At 36.5% G+C, this 25,500-nt stretch overlaps 1 protein-coding gene across 1 annotated transcript in view; it reads right to left on the bottom strand.

The window, feature by feature from the left end:
• Positions 1–1,345: 1,345 nt before the first annotated feature.
• Positions 1,346–25,500, bottom strand: part of LOC108716798 (mannosyl-oligosaccharide 1,2-alpha-mannosidase IA) — a 153,364-nt gene continuing 129,209 nt past the window's right edge. The window contains exons 8-12 of the mRNA XM_018263255.2: positions 20,955–21,070; positions 12,533–12,752; positions 9,638–9,810; positions 5,446–5,561; positions 1,346–3,982 (exon numbers count right to left, since the gene is read on the bottom strand). Of these exons, the coding sequence (XP_018118744.1) occupies positions 3,856–3,982; positions 5,446–5,561; positions 9,638–9,810; positions 12,533–12,752; positions 20,955–21,070 (752 nt within the window). The 3' untranslated portion in view covers positions 1,346–3,855. The remainder of the gene's footprint in view (positions 3,983–5,445; positions 5,562–9,637; positions 9,811–12,532; positions 12,753–20,954; positions 21,071–25,500) is intronic.

The raw sequence follows: 25,500 nt of genomic DNA, 5'->3' as shown, positions 1-25,500 counted from the left end.
TTTTTCAGAGATCGTATTTTCAATAGGGATGCACAAAATCCAGGATTTGCAATATGCCAATTGGGTGAGAAGGGAAATCACATGACTCTGTCACAAAACAAGGAAGGAAAAAATGTTTTCCCACTTTTTCCTTACCCACCCCTAATTTGCATATTCAAATTATGATTTGGTTTGGTATTCGGCCAAATCTTTCACAAAGGATTCGGGGATTCAGACAAATCCAAAATAGTGGATTTGGTGCATCCTTAATTTTCAGTATATTCCCTAACACATATAGACACATTCGTAAAATGATAGAACAAATAAACCCTTTACCCAAACAGTGGTTTCCAAGTAAAATGTAAAGAAAACACATTAAATTATACTATATCATAAAGAAAACTATATGTCAAGTACAGTTTAATCCCCAAAGAGAAGGGAGTTTAGTAAAGGAATACATTTGTCAGATGAGGATGGTTAGCGATCAACAGAAGACATCTGAATTTGGAAGAAAGAGAGAAATAGATACATTGAATAGCATTTCAGCTAATGTTCTTAGGCCTTCTACAGAAAAGCAATATAGGAAAGGAATTGCACGGGAGAGGCTACCGTATATACTCGAGTATAAGCCGAGTTTTTCAGCCCCCAAAATATGCTGAAAAACTCTACCTCGGCTTATACTCGGGTCAAGCACAAAAACGGTCGCCGGCGTCTAAGAATAGTCGCCGGCATCCAAGAAAAGTCTCCAAGAATATTTGCCGGCGTCCAAGAATGGTCGGCGGCATCCAAAAACGAGACGCCGGCACCTTCAATGGGAGCAGAAACCCTCAATTTTTTGATTGAAACTTACCAGAAGCTGCTGCATTTCTCACCCTAGGCTTATACTCGAGTCAATAAGCTTTCCCAGTTTTTGGAGGTAAAATTAGGTACCTCGGCTTATACTCGAGTATATACAGTAATTTATAGTGAATAAAGTACACCGTCTTGTAAAATATAAGGATATTATAAGTTACAGAGGAGTTTTATGACCATATAAAAAAACTCACCGTTTATAAGGATATAATTAACAAGATATTCATGGCTTTTGTGTATTATAAGGAAATAACCACACAAATATGAATGAGATGTATAAATGATGGGACACTTTACTTTTGTGCTGTCACACTTTATGTTTCTATATGTCTATAGAAATAGTATTTTCAAAATAGCAAAAGTATTTCTTTTAATGTATTGTTTGTGGTTGTGCAAAGCCAGAAAGTTGAAAGAGGAGGCACTCATTTTTATTATTTTTTGAGGAAGATGTCCCTTTAGTTGTTGGAGTAGGAAAGGGGCATTTTGCACTGCCGCCTTTTTTATCTGAACTTGCAATAAAAAAAAAAAAAAAAAAAAAAAAAAAGGTGTTTTCTCGCCTTACAAAAGGAGTGGCCTCCTTTTGCAGAAGGGAAAGCAAGAAATTATGCCCGATATTAGTTGTTCTTTCTCTAAGGGCACAGCAAATCAAATATATGACACTTGACAGGGTTCCTAAATTGGGATGCAGAAGTTAGCCCTAGTTTTCCCACTGCTGTGTTGCTATGGGATGGTATATTCCTGGCAAAGAACTAGACAACAACTTTAAAAGGCATGGATTTGAGAAAAAAAAAAAAAAAGAAGAAAGATTGCTCCTAGTTAATAGTCTGTTCAGAAGGTCATTTTCCACAGCAGTAGAGTGAAGGATCAATACTCTCTCACCAAGCACTTCTTGTATTTCAGCTATAGCTTCCCTATATAAATAATTTAGTATTTCTCAAAGTGATGGTTTTACAGGTCCATTGTATAGATTTTATTACAAAATTTAAACATATCTATTATGGAACTAGAAAAAGAAAAAACAGTGGTACATCACAATATGATCACCCAGGTTAGCAGAAAAGTCTTATTGCAAATGTAACCTGGGCTTGTTTAAAAAAATCTCAATTCGGCATTTATTGGGTATGCTCTTATCAAACCTAAAAACCATGTTAAAGTAGAGCAGTAAAGACGACTGCTTATGAGGGCACACTGAGCTCTGTCGGTGCCACATGGACAAATGTCAGCTGAGGAATGGAAATGCTGAGCTTGCAATCTACACTGTAAGCACTATAGCCAGAAATGAATGAATAAATGAGCACACGGCATTACACATGGGCATCCTTCACTCAAACGGTGCTGGAAAATGTAATAAAAGTCATAGATGGAAAAATAATTTTCATTAATAAGAACAAAATTGGTTCTGTGATGTAAAAGTGTTCATTACACAGTTATTACATTTCAAATTTCGTTTTTCTTTTTTCAAGTAATAGTCGTATTACTTGAAATGTGCACTTTCCCATTGGCAGAAAGGTCACAAAACACTTCTGGAGATTAACAAAACCTTTTGTCAAATTAATACAACATTTTTTTGCCATTGTGCACATTGATTACATTCCCCCATTAGTCCTCATATGTGAAATGCTTTATAACAGTTTTATAGAAAGGTATACAGTAGGCGCCCCTTGAAATGAACAGTTAACAAATGCGATTGCAAATGTTTCACATAAATGAGATTTTTTTTTTCTCAAAAATATACTCTTAAAAGGAAACTGAAATTTGAAAAAGCTTAAAAAATAACTTTACAGTTTATTGGTTGAAGAACAATTATTGTAATGGCCTCAAAATTCTCTTTGCTTTGGGCAATGAATTCAAAAGCTTGCAGAAGCTTTCCAAAGAAAAAGATTCAATGTTTATAAAAAAAATTAAGTGAAGGGCAAGAGCAAGTTTAACAGATGCAGCTAGGGTTTGTCTGGATTTCACCCCGATTTTAGGAAATCCAAACAGGACATTGAAGTGAATGACATGGTGATCAGCCAATCGCTGATTGCCACATCATCAGTCCCACCGCCGTCATCCGTCCCACCCCCTACGCCCCCGACATAATCTGTCCTGCCTCTGAAGTCACCCGGGCCCGCCCCCTGCCCGTTTTCCCCAAAGAAAAAAGGTAGAAACTCTAGATGCAGCCCCAGTTCTAGCAACCAGATATTTGCTAACAAACAGCAGTGAAGTAAATGCAGTCTGCTAATTGGTTACTATGGATTATTAGATTGGTGCAAACTTGCACCTATGATCACAAGAACCAAAACTAGGTAGAAAGTACTCCATCATAATGAGCAATGTTTTGTCAAGGCCTGCAAAAAAAACTGAAATTATACTGTTATTTTACACATATAGCTGGTGGACAGTTCTCTTTGTAACCAAGGTGTTATATATATATGTTAAAATTGAGAGGTCTAGTGCTTTTCTTTTTATGGCATAAAAAGAAAGGTGGGCGTGGTCTGAGAAAAAGTTGTATACCACAGTCATTAGTACTGAACTACTTCAAAATATATATATTTGACTAAAGTTAAAGAAAAACCCGCATAAGAAGAGGATGTCACAGTTACACATTTTCTTTTACATGATTTTCAGATATATCTGATTCACAAATAGTTGGAAAGGAAAATAATTATTTTACATTATTTGTTATGGCTTTTTGCAACATGGCAAAATTACAGCTTGAAGCAGACAATCTCCTCACAGAGGAGAAAGGATCTTTGCAGTCAAATTAAAGGAACATTTAGAAAAAAAGAATGCATTGATCTGTTGATGAGAAACAAAAAGTCAGGTCCATGGGGAAACACAGCGTGTCTCGGATTCACAGTCATTTATTACATCACAAAGGAATGGCTCTAGGATTATCCAAAGATTTAGAAGATTAAAATAAACAGACTGCAAAGCAGTTGAAATACGACCAAACTGAAGAATTAAAAATGTTGTCTAAATTCCTGGAAAGTTATTTGCGGAATGCAGTGAGTTACGTGAAAGAAGTCCCCTTGTTGCTTTTTATTTGGATTTGCCATTTTGTATTGTTTCACTTTTAACAATAATGGGCAATGGGTGGGCCTCAGTGTTGAAAATCCAATGTTCTAGAGGAAGTAGGTCATCATCAGAAAACAACAAGTATAAATATCTGTAAAGAAATGAAATTCAGATTATCACAATGTTTTTTTTCATGATTTAAGCGTAGACCTTTCAGTTTACCAGCTAACTCTAGCAGCCTGTTGAATATAATAAAGCATTGGTTTTGTTTAATAAAAAGGCAAGGGGTGGTTCACCTTTACGTTAACTTTTAGTATGTTATAGGATGGGCAAATCTAGGCAACTTTTCAGTTGGTCTTTATTATTTATTTTTTTATAGTTTTTGAATAATTTGCCTTCTTCTTCTGACTTTCCAGCTTTCAAATGGGGGTCACTGACCTTATCTTAAAACAAATGTCCTGTAAGGCTACAAATGTATTGTTATTGCTACTTTTATTATTCATCTCCTCTCCTATTCATATTCCAGCCTCTTATTCAAATCAGTGCATAGTTGCTAGGGTAATTTGGATCCTAGCAATCAGATTGCTGAATTTGCAAACTGGAATGCTGCTGAATAAAAAGAAAACTAAAAAAAAACCCAAATAATAAAAAATAAAACCTATTGCAAATTGTCTCAGAATACCGCTCACTACTTTATACTAAAAGTTAAATCAACGATGAACAACCCCTTTAATGAAACGACTAAATGCAAATCCACTGCTATCATGAATTAACACACAAGCTTATATACTGGTGATGGATTGGAATGAAAAGAAGCATACACATGAACAGAAATGTACGATCAACAGTCTATAAACATAAATTTATTGAGGCGCACACCTAAACCCATAAACACATTCCCCAAGGTAAATGGAAGTCTTCCTCTATCCAGTAACAATGTATGGTTGTTTATTACCCACAAGTACCTTTATTTAGGTCCTTACAGGTATAGGATCCCTTATCTGGAAACCCGATATCCAGAAAGCTCTGAATTACGGAATGGACTCCATTTTATCCAAATAATCCAAATTTTTAAAAATGATTTCCTTTTTCTCTAATAATAAAACAGTAGCTTGTACTTGATCCCAACTAAGATATAATTAATCATTATTGGAAGCAAACCCAGTTTATTGTGTTTATTTAATGTTTAAATGAATTTCTAGTAGACTTAAGGCATGAAGACCCAAATTACAGAAAGATCCGTTATCCGGAAAACCCCAGGCCCCGAGCATTCTGGATAACAGGTCCCATACCTGTATATCAATGATTTTCCTTACGTAGTTCGATTGTGTGTCCATAACAAAAAAAGAACGTTAATACAAAGCTGCATGTAGCAGCAATTCTTATTGCTTATTTTAGAAAGCTTTTTTCTTTGCAATAAACTTAGATTCAATTTAAATGAAGACATAATGCAGAATAATTAAAAATAATCATCTTTACACCCCAAATACAGTTCTGTGATTTTTTATATTAAAGACAATTTCAATTTAAGCGTAAGAAAGGTTTAAGAGTAAGAACATGAGATACCTCCTCTTACTAATCGTACTTTTAATACTCATTACTATTCATGCTTACTTGAGTGTTTCTGCAAGGTAAAAGCTTTGCTGTACATCATCATGATTTGGATGAGCCGAGTAAACGTCCCTAACTCCAGAATATCCACCTTCTACTCTGCAGTACTTTTCCAGTGCCTACAAGGAATAGATTACAATCAGACTTCACCACATGAATCTACTGTCGATGTTTCGATTGGACTGCAAAATCCAATTACTGTTTACATTTTTGCCAATTGAAAGCACCTTGTCACATAGAATATAGGCAGGATTTCAATTTACAAAGACAGATAAGCGAGAGCAAAAAAAAAAAAACAAAAAAAAATGATGTATGCAATTTCAGTTCAAGTAGAGAAACAATTAACTTTGATAAGGGTTTAAAGAACATTTTTGCAACTATAGCATTAGTACAAAAATATCCAATAATATGCATTTGATTTTCCTTAAATCTAATATAGCACAATGAATGAATTTACAATACAAGCTGTGTATTTGACAGTCTTCTGTTCTCATTTTACAGATTGCACATAAGTAAATAATTGTGGACAGGGAAGATGATTACATTAGAATGAAGCAATAACAGGGCAGTTATTTATTAGTGCTAAATATATACAAAAAGAAAAAATATATAGTTGATCAATAGTTGTGTACATCAATTATAGGCTTAACAAACACTAGTGTACATCCAGGGAGCAATAGCTTAATGCTGAGAGCCTATCAGAGAAGTGTCAATAACAGTCTGGATAGGGGGTGCATGTTTTATGGACCTTTGCAATGCACACACACACCCTACTTGACAAACCTGTTAAAGGAAAAGGAAAGCTACATAGACATTTTATTGCCAATAGATTAGCTGCAATAGTGCAAGCTAGAATTCTATATTTATTCTGTAGAATGTTTTACCATACCGTAGGATAGCAGCTGCAGTATTAGCTTGGTGTGACATCAATTCCTGCCTGAGTCTCTCCCTGCTCACTTATAGCTCTGGGCTCAGATTACAGCAGAGAAGGGAGGGAGGGGGGAGGAGCAAACTGAGCATGCTCACGCCTGGGGCAAGGAGGTTTAAGCTGAAGGCAGGAATTTAATACAGAAGCCCATGTGTACACAATAGAAGGAAAGAAATGCCGTAGGATTCAGAGCAGCACTACTTTGAGGGTTTACTGGTATATTTAGGGGGACGTTTCTGATAAGGCTTACTTAGTTTTAACCTTTCCTTCTCCATGAAAGGGCACCAATCTTCAACAGCAAAAAAAGTTTATTTTTAATAAAAAAAAGCTTGCTTGTTATGCGCATGCATATGACATCACATACATGGGAAGCTGGGAGACTCGCTTATTATGTGGTCTATTAGCCTTTACCTCTAGTTGGAAAATTTTGACTATAAGTGCCCTTTTAAAGTCCCACTGACACACACATGCTTAGAGGCAGATTTATCAAGGGTCAAACTTCAAATTCATGCAAGTTTTTTGAAACTCGAATAAATCGATTTACCTTTAAATTCGATTGAGGGTTTTTTGTTAAAAAAAAAATCTAATATGTCCCCCATGGCATTCACCCAATACCCCTGGCTCCACCTATATCTCTCTTTCCCCCCCTCTCCCTATCAGTACTTTACACCCCACCCAACTCTTTTATCCCCTCTTAATATCCTTAGAGCATATTACTTACTAAAGATCGAAAATAAATGAATAGTACTTCAATGTTTGATTGATGTATGCTATTGATTCATAGTACCTGTACTACAAAGCTATAGATTGTTTATAGTTAATTTTCCTTAATAAAACATTTAAAAAAAAAGATCGAATATGTAAAACTAAAAAGACAAATTTTACCGACCCGAAAACTCAAACTGAATACCAAAAACTATAACTCGAATAGAGTTTTTTTTTCCAAAAAAAAAAAAAAACACGAATGTCAGGAAGGCTACTAACATCCTTAATTTGTTCACTGGACCTTTCCCATTGAATTATGTATGAATTTTGCAGGTTTTAGGCAAACAGTTTAATTTGAATTTTTAAAGGGCCAGATTTTGAAAATCGAATTATATTTTTTTTTAAAAATTTTAATCGAGTTTGGATAATTCACTAGTTGAATTTGATAGTTTAGACCATACAAAAAACTTGAAAATTCCCTTAATAAATCTGCCCCCTAGGAAAAATGTAAACTACTGAGTCAATTTGATCTTTCAAATTTGTTTTGAGATTGTCGACCCAATAAAAATTCTTTTTCCACTTCGGATTAACAGATTTTCACTGCTAAAAGGCTGGCACAGAAGTACAAAACATTAGGGGTTATTTATTAAAGGTTGAGTTGTTGTTTATCTGAAAAAATTGAGTTATAACAACAATATAACAATGAAATGCCACCATTTGGCTTGCATATCATGCAGATGCCAAAATGAGGGAATACTGTACTAACTTAATTCCATGAAATCACTTGCTATTACAGAATATTTTATCATGCACTGTTAAGGAAAAAAAAATCAACACAGCATTTAAGTTTCTGGCCTCTCACGATTTTAGTGAAAATTGCTTGATATTAAAAAAAGACACAGAAAGGTCTACTTAGATGCAGCTGAATGTTGCATTGCAATGTGCCTGAAATATTAACTAAGCTTCAGAAGTGATTTGTTACCTTCTCAATTATAAATGACATTAAATAAATCTAATTGAAATGTTAAGGGAATTGATTTCAAGGCAATAAAGTTGAGTGTTCAGAGGTCTAGTCATTTGTATTATAAAACATGCATTCACAAAATGAGAGTTTCTATTTTTACTTTTGAAGAAAAGAAAGGTACTAAAGAGGGAAATTAAGATGATAAAACGGTTACACAATCAATAGTGCTAGTGAATAGAACCGGGCTGAATGATAAGAAGCACACCATCCTCAGTAAGCTGTGCCTGCAGTTATGCTATGAGTCAACTGCTGAGATTACCTTTCTACTTCCATATTTGCTACTGAGAAGTAGCATACAGACAGCCAATATAGAATGCAGAATTTGTAAAGGGCAGTTCACCTTTTTCATAATAAAGTCAGTGCTATTAAGGCATTTGCGTTTTGGAATGATTTAAAAAAACACCACCTATATTAAATTTTTTACTTAGCAAATAGGGCTTGCTTATAAAGCTGCACAACAGCTCTGCATGGAAGGATTTATTACTGTATTTTTCATGATAAATTATTACACTATTTGTGAGCAATTATACATGTGTAAAGTGCTTACTCAGGCAAACTGTTTCCCCACCACTAACAGGCACTAACAACCAGCACCTGCCCAATGCTATCTATTTGCATTACTTAATGGTTCATTAAATGAAGAAAGGAGAATTTCTAATTGTATCGTTCTGGAGCAAGGAAATTGATTTGTTTTAATCATATACATTACTACCTATGAACAAGGTGTTGCTCATTTATCAAGTGCAACATATGAACATAGTGATTAGGTGCATTTACTTGTTGGCTATTAGTAATGAAGGGTTCAATTACTATCCTCTATGGCAAGAGCTGAGTTTGTGTTCTACATACATGTCAAGTAATCACAGACATTGTATTGTAGAATTTCAGATGACAGTATGAGACTTTGTAAAAATGTAGTATCTGCTGTCAATGACTTTCACCGTGGTTAGGTAATAAAAAGGTGAAATGTTTGCACAGGTTTAGTCATCCACAAAAAAGCTAACCATTAAATTCTGCCTGCCAGGGTTGATATGGGTTACTTGGCCAGTGGCAAACATTGCACCTTTAATTATATTAACTTGATGGAGAGACAATATTATGATTATCTATCTATGAGGCACTGGACTGGGTAGAAGCACACATAAGGGTACCCTATATTGTAGGAAAAGGGCCACCCTACTGAAAACTGTGTCCCTGACACAAGTGTTGCTGGGTACTCACCCCTTCCTTCCTCTTTGGTAGAGCCTCAGCAGCTCTGACAGCTACTCCTGTCTCTTACCAACTAAGGTGAACTCGGCAGAATCTGCCCTAACACTAGCTGGTTTATCCAAAGTTTAATGGCATAACTCAATTATGCTCCTATCTGAGGTATTGTCCTCAAGCCCCTGTCTTCATTTCTCCCCTTTCATCAATTACTCACTCCATTAAATAAACTTTATAGAGCAATATCTCTGCTTTCGAAACCTTCTAAAGTGGATTCCGTGCCTATAATCGCCATCTAGTTACTGGAGCAACAACAAACGTGTAGAAATTCTTACCTGTACTGCTTCCCAGCCCCATTGTCTATATTTTGGATCGTGAGTGAATCTCCACATGTACATATAAGTTTCAATGACCTCTGGTCGCAGGATATAGTATTTTTCATTTTGTCTTGTAGCTATAGCTTCAACTCCACCATCAAATCTAAAAGCCTCTGGTCCCAGTTTCATAGCTGAATAAACAAAATGTATTATCAGACAACAACTCAAATGGTATAAAATGACCTTATTTTTTTAACAGAAATAGTGTTAAGGGGTCATACAATATATTGTATAACTTCAAAGGGTCTACCAAGGCCTAGGACATCTATATGTAATTGTAGTAGATGAACCCTGGATCTGTTTTATCAGTGGAACTATTCTTAGAATGAGAATGCACCTTGCCCAAATTTAGCTTGGACTCTGATGCACTCACATATAGTAGCTTTTTTGGTTGTTGTGCACTGCCCTGATTTGAGTGGCCAAGTCAAGCAAAGATCAGCTCAACTGGGCCTCTCCATACTAACAGTTACTTCAGCATATGCCAAGCAACCCACCAACTATTTCCATATAAGTTGGGGAGCCAATAAATAATAAGAAATGTGTTGTGCTGGATTCATAGGCTACAAACTGTAAATGTTACCATTGAGTTTCTTTATCTAATTGTGGTCTTTGTTATATATTATTCTAAGGTTAAGGGCACATGGGCAGATTCGGGGAAATTAGTCGCCCCGGCGACAAATCGCCTCTTCTTCGGGGCGACAATCTCCCCGAACTGCTTTCCCCTACTTTCTCGATGGCTGTAATGAAAAATCACCAGCGGGATGGCACTCGCGGCACTTTCTTGCCCGAAGTTGCCTCATGAGGAAACTTCGGGCGACTTCGGAAAACGAAGTGCCACGAGTGCCATCCAGCTGGCGATTTTTCATTATAGCCGGCGGGAAGGCAGTTTGGGGAGATTGTCGCCCCGAAGAAGAAGAGATTTGTCATCAGGGCGACTAATTTCTCAGATTCTGCTCGTGTACCCTTACCCTAAGTGGTGGCCAGCTTATTGAAGGGTGCTAGTTCCTACTATATCTGGAGTTCTTTTTATAGTTGTACCTTATCAAATCCTGGAAGCAAGGCACCGCTCGCACACCCTGGTCTTCAATCCTAGATGCCTGGTGCATGGTAAAGGAGGGATCGGCACCGTCCCAAACTGCGTTTTATTAGCAGAAAAGGTGCAACGTTTCGGGCATATACCCCTTTGTTAAGCTTGACAAAGGGGTATATCCCCAAAACGTTGCGCCTTTTCTGCTAATAAAACACAAAGGTATATCCCTGCTTGCACCTGCCTTTGAGTGCTAGTGAAATTCTTTCTTCTACCTTATCTAATCCCCCACTGGGACATCTTTCTAAACTCAGGGATGCAGTTCTCCTTTGGGTCTTTGGGGTGCCACCCTCCTACAACTTCTTACATTGTGATATATTGTGGTCCCTTATACATCTTGTGGGACTTGTGGAATCATGGGTGTTCCAGGTTCCTTACTTTTGGATGCTATTGCCTTATTGACTATAAGTATGGGGATAAGTAAGGATCTCCTTATCATTATATATTACAGCACCTATGAATACCTAGCGCTGATGCTGTGTGGCCCTTGTACATGGGGACACAGGTCTCCTTACTAATATTTACCACAGCACCCATACTGATGCCTGGCATTGCAGAGTGCAGCATTTTGCAAGAAAACATGCCTTTGGGGGTCTATGTTAAGACCCTTGCACCACTTTAACTTGCGAGTGGAGACTTTCCTACTCGGGTCACCATGGCAACCCAAGGCACTTCCTTCCACACGATTTGCTCTGATCTTTTTTGTGCGGTCCTGCTGGAACTCCAGTACTCCCGGATTTGATACTATATACTATTCTGCCTGGCCTCACACTGTTGATTTAGGACTTCGGCAATAAGTTCTTTGAAATGCTAGGGCTTTTTTTGTGTGGTGTTTTATGCATTTTGTGTTTTCTTTATCACTGATGCATACATTTTTAGGCATACAGACCAAAAAACAATATTCAAACAATAACAGAAAAGATACAGAGGATCTCACTCTGTGATTTGTTTGTTACCTTGGTACAGCAGCTAGCGATGCACATACTACCACTAAGAGGCCCATTTTTCAAAGGTCGGATTTCGAATTCATGTTAATTTTTTTAATTGGAATATACTCACAATTTGACGGGGAGATTATTTAGTAAAAAATTTGAATGTCTAATATTCGATTGAATGGTTCTGACCCAAAAATTTGAATCGTAATTGATTAGTATTCAAATCGTACGAATAAAGTTTTTCTTCTGAAAAACAACTTGAATGTGAGGAAGGCTATTAACATCTCCAAATGGCTCAACGGACCTCTGCCATTGACTTGTACATGAACTGGGCAGGTTTTAGATGGTGAATATTCAAATTAGGACTGTTTCCACGGTGATAAATCTCACATTCGAACATTCTTAATTCGAATTTACTATTCGACCCTTGATAAATCTGCCCCAAGGTGTCAACAAAATCACACCCATGCGCACCCTTAGTCTCTCACAGACAGACACAAATGTGCAGACTGAGCTCATGCACAGGAAATGCAGAACCAGTTTACACCCCCTCTCTCACACTGACACTCAATCACGCATCCAGGTTGTGGCTCAGTCTCCAGTAATATGTATCAAGCTGTCGCATTCAGGGGTGCTTGGCCAATGAGGCGAGTTGAGGCTGTCGCCTCAGGCGGCAGCGCCCCACTAGGTAACAGGGGCAGCAAAAATGCTGCTCCTGGTACTTTAAGAGCGAATTGCCGGGGGGGGGGGCAGCAGCAACTGCTGCTGCCTCAGGCAGCGGAGGGGCCAGGATCGCCCCTGGTCGCATTTAATTAATAATGAAATGCTTACTTGTGCGATCATAGGATTCATGGCAGGTACGTGCAATTTCAGCAGCAAGCTCTATCTGATGGCCAGTTTTATCTTCAGGCGCTCCATCAGCTCCAAGTGCAAACATGCCACCAGCAAAGCAAGTAAGGTGCCCCATTTTGTGCTCTAGCAAGCCTCCTTTCCATTCAGCAATGTAGGTTAGGCCACTGCTGGATTTGCGAATCAAATGAGTCTCCACTGCCTTTGGGGGATAAGGTAATCAAAGTCAGGTAAAAGTCAGTAATAGGGTTCATACTAAAAAGAGCATTTCTAAAAATATGTTAAAGAAAGGAACTTTTTCTATTTTATATTACCTCCAAAACTATTTAAGGTCAATGAACAAAATACAGCAAGGGAATTATTAGAAGGCGTGAGACCAAACAGACCAAGCAGAAATCACAATATTTTCTGGATATTTATGTTATACTTATTTAATTACTTCCTTTCCTTATTTTTATACTTTGAAAACTAAACACCATTATTATTTACAACCTAATTGGTAATAAAAAAAAGTGCCTAATTTCTCATGAAAGAAGCTATTAACCACTATAAATCTATCACATCGTGCTTCTTTTATAAAGCTGGTAGCTTTTTCTTTTGCAATCCATTTAAACAATATGACAGGGCATTAAGAGACATCATAACTCTATAACTGTGTTTCTAAGCAATTATAAGTACTATATATTTTACATGGATGTAAATGGTTTTTGAACAGTATCCATCCCTCTCAGATTCCTGATTCTAACCTGGAGAAAGGCGTATCTGTCCAATGATTCATGATTTATAACAATACTGAAAGTTAGAATAAAATTATTTGTACACCCTATTGAACATAAAAATGTCTTCACATAATACTGTTACCTCCTAAGACCCCCCCCCCAACCCATTTTTGGGTTTCATTTGAGAATGTGAACACAGACTTGTCATTAAGTTAAGAATTTACTGCCAGAAACGATGACTGCTTAATGAACACATACAATGTCTGGGAAAACAAGATATAAGCACACTGCTCTGCAGGATAATGTGTGCAATTTATCTTTTGTGTATAGAATTCATTCACTTCCCAAAGATGGGGGTGTGTGAGCTGAAAAAAAAACAACCTCTTTTAAATGGATGGATGAGCAATACGTAGCATGCATGAGCGATATACTGGCCTACTTAGTTTTAAACCAATCACACACTCAATTAGGCAACAAAACCAATAGCTTTGCACTTTTTGCTGTCTTTCTTGCAAAATGTTTTTTAATTGTATTTGAAACAGGAGGCATCCATCACTGCAAATACATTCTTTCTGGCTGTAAAATGTCAATGGCATTTGTTAACTGAAAACAAAACTAATTTGAACTAAAATCCCCACCACTAAAAATAAAAACACCACAATCACTAAGCTTAGGGGGTGAAGGAAACAGTAGCAGAAAGTCTCAGAAAATCTGATGATGCATGATTGAATATGAATCAGGTTTGATGCAGAATGCACTGATTTCTATGCGGTCATGTGATATGAATCCTAGGTTAGACCTTATTACTGACTGGAAAGAGAGCACTGAAAGACATATCTGTGTTTGCTAAGGACACATTACTATATAGGATAATTAAATACACCCAGGATGCGTCATTCTTGCAGGGGGATCTTGATAAACTGGGAATCTGGCAAATGAGATTTAATGATGATAAATACAATGTTATGCTTACTGGCATTTAAACATCTGAAGTCTATTTATATCCACTATGGGGCTAAATTACGTATACCCTTGATGGAGCATCAACAACAGGTATTTGTTTATTGTAAATTTAGATACACAAGCAATGCCAGTCAACAGCAGGAAGGGCAAGCATGTTATTGTCCTATATTAGCACAAGAATGTGTAATGCCCCTTTATAAAGCACTGGTAAGGCCTATAGAATAGGCAGTGCATTTTTGGGACGTTATTTATAAAAGGTACAGAGAATCCCAATTATGAAGAAAGGCTGTTCAAGTGGGAACTAGAGAGGAGCTAAAGGGGATATGATAACTATTGTATGGTTTTCTTTTATATTTATACATTAACTCCCTGAAGCTTTTACTAGTAGATTCTTCCATAAGATGCAGGAGCTTACCTTGAGAAAAAAAAAGAGGGTCTCCTAAGAAGTGAAAAGGGTGTCTTTTATAGCGAGAAGTAAAGTTGCTGAATTCTCTCCCCAAAGTGTTTGAACTTGCAGATACTTTACTTAGCTTAATTCAATAAAGGGGTGGATGCCTCTTTAACAAGTGGGAAAAATACAAGCTTACTGAAATAAACTCCTTACACACTTGATCCAGGGACTAGTCTGCCTTCTTGTAGTCAGAAAGAATTTTTTCCCCACTAAAACAAATTAGACAGGCTTCACTTCTTTTGGATCAACTAGAAGGTAAGTGGGTTTAACTTGAAGCATAGAACTTGATGGATGTGTTTCTATTCTCAGCCTTTCCTCATCTGCTATGTAACTATCAAGGGCTTACTTTCACTGGCACAATTCAAAAGACACTAATTGTAGGATATATATATATATATATATATATATATATATATATATATATATATATATATATATATATATATATATATGCCATCCGTTTAGAAAGATCCGCACTCTGAGGACTTAAATTTAAATAAGTCAAGGTCATGTAGTAAAACTACATGCATGGGATCCATTATCAGGAAACCTGTTATACAGGAAGGCCATCTCCATTTTAATGAAGTATTCAAATTTTTAAAAAACATTTTAATTTTTTCTGTAATAATAAAACATTACCTTGTACTTGATCCCAACTAAGATAAAATTAATCTGTATTAGAAGCAAAACATTCTTTTTGGGTTTAAATGATTTTTTAGTAGACTTAAGGTACGGAAATTATGGAAAAAATCAGTAATAGGTCCTATACCTGTATAACATTTCAGACAAATTCAGCTAATTTTGAAATGCATGTCATAAATGGTAATGAGAGATCAAGTAGATCAAGTAAAAAGTACCCTAATGACACTCAGTGGTCACTAAAGCATTGAACAAGTTATATCTGCGCATAAAAAATTGTGCTAAACAGTAAAAACAGAAGATATCTAATCATAATCAATAGTCCAGTGTTGTCAGATTCTAGTTCCTATATTGTATAAATATAAAACAAAACAGCCACCTTTGAGAAATCCATTTTAGATAAAAAAAAAGCTCAAATCCACTTTTAGTACTGTATGTTTCAATTGGCTAATGCAACTCTGGGCTAATGCACCTTGATTAATAACATTAATTTGGAAATCAGCTTTGCAACCCAAAAAATGGATTGATAACTGATACATTGTAGGAGGCCATCAGATTGTAATCAAGGGACTAGACTAGCTGATAAAGTCTAAGGCTAGGGCCAGCATTACAAATCTGCTATACACTGTCACTTAGTGACTGGAATTAATAACAAAAAATAAAATCCTGTATTAACCCCTTAATTATACACAGAACCAAACATTTACACATATCCCTATCACACACAACTTCTCCAATCCATCCCCAGTAGTCACTGACTGCCCCCACATCAACAACCACTGCCATAAGCGGAGGCTTGTAATGTTTACCAATAAAGGTGACAACCCTAAAGAGGACCCCCCATTAGCAGCATCAGGACACACTTTGAGTCCTGACTTATATGTTTATAATCTCTGTGCTCAAGACTCCCCCTCCTGCCTTATCCATGGTAGTGGACAACATATGTGACATCATTGACTGGTCGATTTCAGTGCAGCCATGCATTGGGCAGTGTCTGTAACACAGGAGCCGGCCGCTGCTGTGGCTGAAGTAAGGAGGGGGGCGACTTGTAAATCAAAAAGTCTTCTTCTATTATGAGCTTTGTCTTATGGAAAAACATATGTTTTCTAAATATCAGCTACTAATTTGGTACCATTTCTAAAATAATCAAGTTTAGGATTTGTTCTTCAAGAAAATGTTTATATTTTTTTATAGAATGGTGCTCGACACCTAAAAGACACAGCATTACAGATAGAGTAGTAGGCAGGTTTACACTCAATCATGGTAAAACAGCAACAAATATACAAAGCTATTGAAAGTCTGTAATAATTTTGTTCAAAGCATCCTTCTGCTTCCCGAGCACCATTTGAAATGCCCTGTGATCTTAAAAGCGTGCATCTTTCACAGTACAAGCAAAAAAAAAGTCTTAAAAGAACATTTAGCCTATAAATGTACAGGGCATGATTCTTGTGGCAAGTACGAGACAACCTAATAGCAGGCTTAATATATAATATAAAATCATTAATTAAAATATTGAAATATGGAAAAAAGGCATCAACTAACATAACATGCACTGAGAGCATATGACATGAAGTTATTCCAATTGCCGTTCCCTCATTTCAAGAATCTCCGTATCCTATAATTAACAGTTCATTCTTACAGTGGGTATCTGAGTCATTTGATGACAAATGGCATATGCAGTACAGAATATGATGCATTTTTTCCACATACTTTGAATATAGGCAGTAATAACTTGTTCAAGCATACCACAATTAAATATGAGATTGAATCAAGATCAAAACATTTTGGGTATTCACGTAAATTCAACAATGCTATCAGCAAGAACAAGTTACACACAGTCAAGGTTATGCTTTCAATTTTTGTCACTTTGTCCCATTGTCAGCATGTACTGTTCTGAAACGGTCTACCCTTGCAAGCATAGGCTGATTGTTGACAGGAAATGAATACAAAAAATTCTGCTTTTATCACATAACTGAACATGAACTGAGATGTATACTTGTAAGCACTTCTTGATGTAGACTAGACTCTGCTCACTATACTGCAAATGTACCAAACCTTTAGACATAAACCATACTATTACTGCTGATGAACCTGGACACATATTGTGGTTTGTTTTACACAGATTCCATCTATAAGTACAAATATAATGTAAAACTATACTGTACTGTATGTATACTAGATTTGTTTTTCCTTTTAACTTGCCAGATAGAGGGCTCTCCCTCTCCCAGAAGACCCTATTAATGCACAAGTTGAAATATTAGATCTTAAATTAAAGAGGACCTGTAACCCTGACATAAAAAGCTGTATAATAAAAGTCATTTTCAAATCAAACATGGAATCAAAATAATTTTTTTATTCAAGCATTCATAGCTGTTGAAAACTCGTTTCAAAAATTTCAGCTGTCAATCAAACATTGCCTGCCCCTCTTCTATGCCTTAAGCTGGCAATAGACGCAAAGATCCGATCATACGAATCATTGTACGATCGGACTTTCCCATCTCCCGACCTGCCACTAACCATTCAGATCAAAGTCTTACCATTCCGACCAAATAAAGTAGTTAAAGAACAGATCAGCCGATGTTCTGCCCCTGACAGCAATTGTACGATAGACAAAGCTAGTGACAGTCTCCCACTGAAAATCGTACGATCAGCTATACACGCAGAGATATTACCTGCAGCCGACAGAAATTTTCTGCAGCCGACAGAAATTTTCTAACCTGTCCGATCGACCAAACGACCGATCTCCGCTGGACGAAAAATGTCGGTAATCTCCACACATGGTCCGAAAATCGCACGATTTGATTGTTGCCTCTATGGCCAGCTTTAGGCATAGGGGCGGGGCAGGCATCTACTTTCACTTTCCATTCAGCACTTCCTAGATGTCACTGCTCTCCCCACATTCCACCTCTCTCTTTACCATTTCATTGTGTTGCCAGGGCATGGGGATGGACATCAGGTCCTCATTCTGATGCACAAACAAGTTTTTATATGATGCAAAACTTGCCTTAATAACAGTGTCCACAAAATGGCTCCTGCCTGCTTGCTACAATTATGAATTGCCAGACCGAATGATCAAATAATTTATATAGTTTAAGTTTATTTTGCTTGACTAATGTGATAAAATAGTATTTGGAATAATTTTTTCAGATGAGAGGTTCCCTTTAAGGAAAGGGTTCTAGAGCCTAGCCAGTAGTAGACAAAAAAAGCATGTCCAGTCAGGGACCTGTATGAAGTAGCTTATTTCCCTAATTTTGCTTGTGGATATAGGGTTGCCACCTTTTTTCCTGGCGAAAACGGACAGGCCAGTGATGTCAGGGAATGGGACTGATGACGTGGCAATCAGCGACTGGCTAATCGCCATGTCCTTCACTACAATGTCCTGTCCAGATTTTTCCGGAACTTTTCAACCGGACAGCCAAAACCGCCGCAATCCGAACAGGTGGCAATACTATGTGGATTTTTATGTGGATATATTCTTCATATATTCAGCGAGGCTGTGACCACAAAATACTGTCACAGCCTCGCTGCACCCCCGCCTAATGGTTTTAAAAACTAGTGGTGATTATTGATTGATAATGGGTTGAGTGCCGAGGACTCTTGTAATTGTCTATATGTATTTTGTGGTCACAGCCTCGCCCTATGGCTAGTAAGTATGTCAGCTCAGTTTTGTGTCTGAATTGCACTAATGAGAATAATGGGGCAAAAGACTTCCCCCGTCCTTACCTAGTTCAAACACCCCTTCAGCCTCAAGGCTTTAGCACAGTGGAGTCACTTCTATTGAGTTGCAATCTGTCAAGAGCTATACACATTGTAATCCAAGAAAAAATCAGCCCAGTGCTCCAGGACACCAAACCCTTTTTTCATACTCAAAGACGTTAGCCATGCTTTTAGACCCCTAAGTTCCCACTGTCTTCCTAAAGCTGTAAAGGGCACAGGCAAAATATCTGAAAACATTTCAAAAGCTTAGATCCTAGATCCCTGTACTCTTTAAGGGCCTCTATCTACCATTAATTTTGTCATTAGTACCAATAATTATTAAGACAACTGGGTCATGCCTAGCCCCAACCAATATTTTATCCACCCGATCAACAACTTGCTGAACCCTGATTCCCCCCCCCAAAACTACTAGAGAGGTGGTTTCAGAGATGTTAGAAATATCAGCCCCATCTAGAACTTCTATCTTACTCGCACACATCCAACACAGAGAACTCTTGTTCAAAATCTGCATACATATAGCAGATTGTGCACAATCCTGCATTATCCCAGCTACAGCACACAGTATAGAAAAAGAAAGTAGAATAAGTTATAAGTTATATTTTGAGACCATTTGCAATTGGGCATCATTCTTTATTATTTATTTATTATTATTTACGGTGGAATCTGACCAGTTTAGTTACGCTAAAAATTCACCAAAAGCATTGAAGTTTATGGGCGACAACATTTTTTTGACATGCATCTATTTTTTTTTCACCCATTTGAGTTTATCTGCGTCAAAACTATGTGAAAATTTTTGCTCATCACTAACAATAACCTGTCTGAAAAACTAGTTCCATAGTGAAGTTCTGGCTCTTTCTGAAAGCACACAACCAGGCAAAATGTCCTGAGATGGCTGCCTACATACCTATTTTGCAACTAAAAAAAAAATTTGGTTCAAGAATAACATTTTAAATGGTAGAGTGAGTAATGTGCAATGTACACAGTGTAATTTAGTAATTAAAATTATGAAAATCATGATAGAACACCTTTAACAAATATACTTGTCAATATATTTACCCTGTAAACATGGAAAGACGTCCCAACGCAAAGCAAAGTGGAGGTTGTAAAAAAAAAGTGCATTAAGGCATTCAATCAGCTGGAACTGCCAACATGTCTATCATATACAGCAAGGTCAATAAAGAAAGTAAAAAAATTAAGCTATAATAGAGAATAAACTAAATCAAATATTATGCATATGGTCTGTTCTATCTACAATAATGGGCACTATTTTCTTCCTCATTTTTATTTGCTTCTTAATATATGTATTAATCAGTGTTTTTGCTATTTGATGGGAATGGTCTATTAATATCTTTGTTAGCAATAAACATACCACCGTGGAACTTTGATATCTATAAAGATGGTTTGAGTGCTTTTTTATGTTGGTCTTTGTCCACTCCCCCATTTAAAAAGAGAAAAGAAAATGTCTTTGTTGGCAGCCACTTCTGATTCAGTTGAATAAGAAACCCAAGGTCTAGGGTTAACTTCCACATTTGGCAGAACGTGGATTGTAATGGATGTTGGTGATGAAACATTGTGCTCCCTGCATTTCTCCCAGAGAGAAATGCAAGAGTCAAGTTACAATGTATACCATAGGTCTAATGGTTTGGCAGATAACAGGGGTGATATTTGTTATTTACTTATTAAAACAGCTATATTTTAAAAAGCATATTGTATTCCTTTTGGGAAAATACTTCAAAGCATATATAGAAAAACCCCAAGGTCATGAAAGATAATGCAAATGTATATTATATGTTGTTCAAATATTTTTATTTGAAATTGTATTGATATTGTTTTTCCCTTTTCTATAACTCTAATAATAAGGAAATAATATATGAAAATTAAGATTTTAACTTTTTTAGAAATTGATGTTATTTACCTGAACAGCTTCATAATACATCTTTTTGGCTTCTTCATCTGTTTTGTCTGACATAAGCCATGCCTTCAGCAAATATTCATAAAAGCTGTCTCCTAATCCTCCAACGGAAACGTGATCTGAAAAAAGCAGAATTAACCAATAACATGAATAAAGTATATTCAATACACATAGGATTTTTTGCTATGAATTTGTATTTGACACATTCAAATTTGATAGCATTCGTTCAGATTTTACTTTGAATCAGGGTTATTTCAAACATATTATATCAACATAAACAATAGCTTCACATGCAGAAATCATTTTCAATCTCCTTATCAACAGCTGCTCATTTACATCCTTGAACATGTGATCCACAGTGCCAGTTTACAATCAAGTCACACAAAGAAACAAAAGTACTGCATGACAGCAGTGACAATGCGCAAAAGATACCAATAAAGCAGAGATTGTAAACAGTTACTTTTTTGCTGTATTGCTTGCAGTACACGTGACAGAGAAACCGAAAAGATTTACAAGCTCAAGAGCAGTTTGCAGAGATTTCCCCCATAATTCCAGATGCAGCATTGTGATTGCGAAGGGGAAAAATGCAACTGCACCTGATGCCACAAAATGTGCATAACTGCACTTCAATAGTATGCAATCACACTGAAAGTTTCCAGTATCAGAACTGTGTAATTTTCAATTCTCAGGTTTAAAATGAGGTCTACATGTACATTTTTAGGTTTGAGTATGGTGTGCCTACTGAAACTGGCAACTGTGGGACCCTTGGAAGGCGGCAGTAGCTCTAGAGTTACTCAGCATCGAGTTGGACTGAAAGTGTGGCTGTATTAAGGGATGGAGATATCTTTGTTACGGGGAACTCTGAAAAAGGAAAAGTGCTTGATCAACTACTGTATTTTCCCCAATATATACAACAGAGGAGTCTGAGTTATTGGACTCACTCTGTAAATGTGCCCATATCTCACCTTAAACAGTGATTGACACAGAATATAGCACTTAATAATAATAATAATGTGAATCCTTCATGGAGAAGGATCTAAAAGTGGGTAATAAACTTGGCAATAGCAAGCAATGCTAGACAGCAGCAGGAAGGGCCAGCTAATCTGTATTAAATGGGGTATAGATTCATGGCAGAAGAGGGAAGTTCTTTTCCTTTAGAAAGCCATGGAAATAGAATATTCAGTCTACTTAAAGGAGAATGAAAGACTTGGTGCACTTGGGGATGCCAAATGTTAGGCACCACAGAGCGATCCACTTCAGTCTTCATCTTTCTTCAAATTTCCCAGGGCAAACGCATGCGCAGTTGAATGAAATAGCCTGACTTTAGTTAAAGTTCGGCTTTTCGTTCTTATGCGCATGCGCAGCATTGCAATAAAGGAGGAAGACAGAAGAAGATCACTCCGTAGTGCTCACTGGTATAACCCCGGGCCGGTGCAGTTTTCTGCTGATAGGAGCACCGGCCCAGGGTTTCAGGTAAGTCAACCTGATCACTTGGGGTGCCTAACATTTGGCACCCCCAAGTGCACCAAGCCATTCCTTCTCCTTTAAGTTCTCCAATGCTTAAAAATGATATTAATGAAAGTGAGAAAGTTAAAAGAAGAAGTGGATAAAGTGCAAGAGCTGGCCAAGATGGGAATGTTTACAATGAAGAAGAGGCGTTTGACCCTCCATACATTCTACAGAAATTCTAGGCAAGGAGCAGGTTTTATGCCCCCACGATTGCTCTTAGCAGCATATTTCCTGCACCCCCAATATCATAATTATATTCAGTTTTTGGCAATTTTGTTGCATATTTTGCATTTTCATTTCTGCTTAGGTGAGTTTGCTTGTTTTGACCATAAAATTATTTATTTATTTAACTATTCAAACTGCCATTCTGATTCATGGTTCTCTAGATGATCCTATGCACATTTGGCATCAAACTGTTCAGTGGATCTCCAGCATTCATATTTATTTATATTTATTTATATATATTAATATTTTTTCTTGGTACCTAATGATATGTGGGAGATAAAAAGTTTCAAAGTGAAAGTTTTGAGGTTGTTTTTCAGAATTGTCATAAATAAAAATGGTCATAAATAAAAACCAAAACCGTATACCTGTCTAAATTTTAAAAAATTTGGCAGCCACCATCTTGTGGCATGTTGAGACCTCTTCTATGGGCTCTGCAAAAAGGATTGGAAAAAAAGAAGACAGATATACCATACCTTTCAACATATGAAAATTGGAAAGAGGGACAAAAAGTTCTGCCCCGTGTAGTATGTCAATATTTTTTGATTTTTAGGGCCATGTTTTATGCGTTATTACAGGTTTGCTAATGAAGGTGAAATTGCCCTTTAAGTCACAGTTCTCCTAAAAAACCCCCAGACCTGCTTATCTTACTAGTTAAAATTGTATCCAAGTGCAGGTGCTGATTATTCTGGGCTCTCTGTTTAAAGCCTCTTATTTAGTTTAGTTTCAGAAACTAAGTTTCTGGTGTCAGTGCAGTAGATCAAATGGAAATGCGGGACATTCCAGTAAGAAACTGCAACAGTGGACTGAGCTGTCAGAATTGAGACTGTCCTTCAGAAAATGGGACAGTTGGGAGGTATGGAAAATTATATTGCATGGCCCCAAACCCTCTGTTTGGCCCATGAGTCAATCAATCGGTTAGTATATTAGATCTGCACACGTCTTTAGATTTATAGAGCATAAGTAAGTACAGCTAACATATTGTAAAAATATAGGGTGATGTATATACAAATAACAGTATATATATATATATATATATATATATATATATATATATATATATATATATATATATATATATATATATATATATATATATATATATATATATATAAAGTCAATTGCGGTGAGCGCACTCCTACCGGATTTCTTGGATGATGGGTGCGTTGGTCAAATTTTTGCATATGTAATAATAAATGGACCCGCACTCCAATGTTCTTAGTGAAGAAAAGTGATGTATTTTATTCACAATGCATATCCAACGTTTCGGTCCACGCTGGGACCTTTCTCAAGGATCCTTCGAATTCGATATTGTATATGCTTTTTTTATTATTCTTTATGGGGTGGAGTTACACTTATATATAACTTTGATATGGGTTCTGTAGACACTAGAGGTATATCAAAATCACAATAACATTTAAATTTAAGGAGATTCACAAAGGGTTAAATTATATAAATGAGTAATTAAGAATTCACACCGACACCCACATTAGTGAGACACAGCGATTTAGCGAATCTTTGAGATGAATCCGCTGCAGTGAATATTCGAATGTAAAGGGTAGATTATTATTGGTTACATATATATGGCACATCGTTTATCTTTTACGCACGACAGCTTTGTGGCCCCCAAGTATCCATACAAGTAGTAATGGGCTCAGACGACTGTATCCACACAGTGGAAAGGGCTGGAGATACATAATGGACACTGCTACATCCTCACCGGGTCATAGGCATAAGACACATAGCCGTGGGACATACAGGGGGGGTAAAACCACATTAGTTATTCCCTATATATTAGCAGGGCCCGGATTCAGAACTATTAAATGGCACAATGAGTGGTAGTTTTTATTCTTTTTATTCTTGCTATATCAATCAACATATATGATGGATAGAGCTTCAGAGCATGCCTGTCTACTGTGCTCATTTTTTGCAACAATGTTTAACACTGTGACAATAAAGTGAAAAGTGACAGTAAAAGTAGTATATTGAAACAGTGTTACATTATTTGGTAATTTTAACAGTTGTAGTGTTATATTGTTTAAATATAGAGATTATTAACAAAATGCTATTTATATATGTGCTATGCACTTTTAATACATTTCTTGAGATGTCATTAATGATATTTAAATGGAAGTTTAGTTTCGGTGATGTTATCAATATGTCAGTTCCCATTTGTCTAGTTTCCCACCAAATTCTTGTATTCATGGCATTCTTATAAACAGACACGTTGAGAAAGGCCTCAGAGGAGGCTGAAACGTTAGTCTTGCATCTTACAATAAAACTTTCTATTTTTTATTTAAAGACCTGAGAGTGCGGATCCGTTTTTTGCTTGGTATATTTAAATTTTGATACTGCACCTAGGCAACTTAAACCATTTCTCGAGAGTGCTGGCTACAAGCCGGTAAATGCTCGCAATCCAATCCAGTCTTAGGTTACTGTGGGTGCTGGGTCAAAATTCAAGCATGTAGCAATTAGACAGCTTATATATATATATATATATATATATATATATATATATATATATATATATATATATATATATATATATATATATATATATATATATATATATATAGTCCCACAGTTCCCGCACTCAAAACAAAGAGATTCCAATGGCTTGTATAGTATAAAGAGGATCAGCACTCACTGATGTTGAAGTGAAAAAAGTTGCTTTCATTTTTCAAACAGGTTTACATCTCAATCCACTGAGATGTAAACCTGTTTGAAAAATAAAAGCAACTTTTTTCACTTCAACAACAGTGAGTGCTGATCCTCTTTATACTAATATATATATATATATATATATATTACACAGCCA

This window comes from Xenopus laevis, chromosome 5L, assembly GCF_017654675.1.
Source record: "Xenopus laevis strain J_2021 chromosome 5L, Xenopus_laevis_v10.1, whole genome shotgun sequence".
Lineage (NCBI taxonomy): Eukaryota > Metazoa > Chordata > Amphibia > Anura > Pipidae > Xenopus > Xenopus laevis.
The sequence above is the reverse complement of the archived record's forward strand: the minus strand, read 5'-3'. Positions and strand labels throughout refer to the sequence as shown.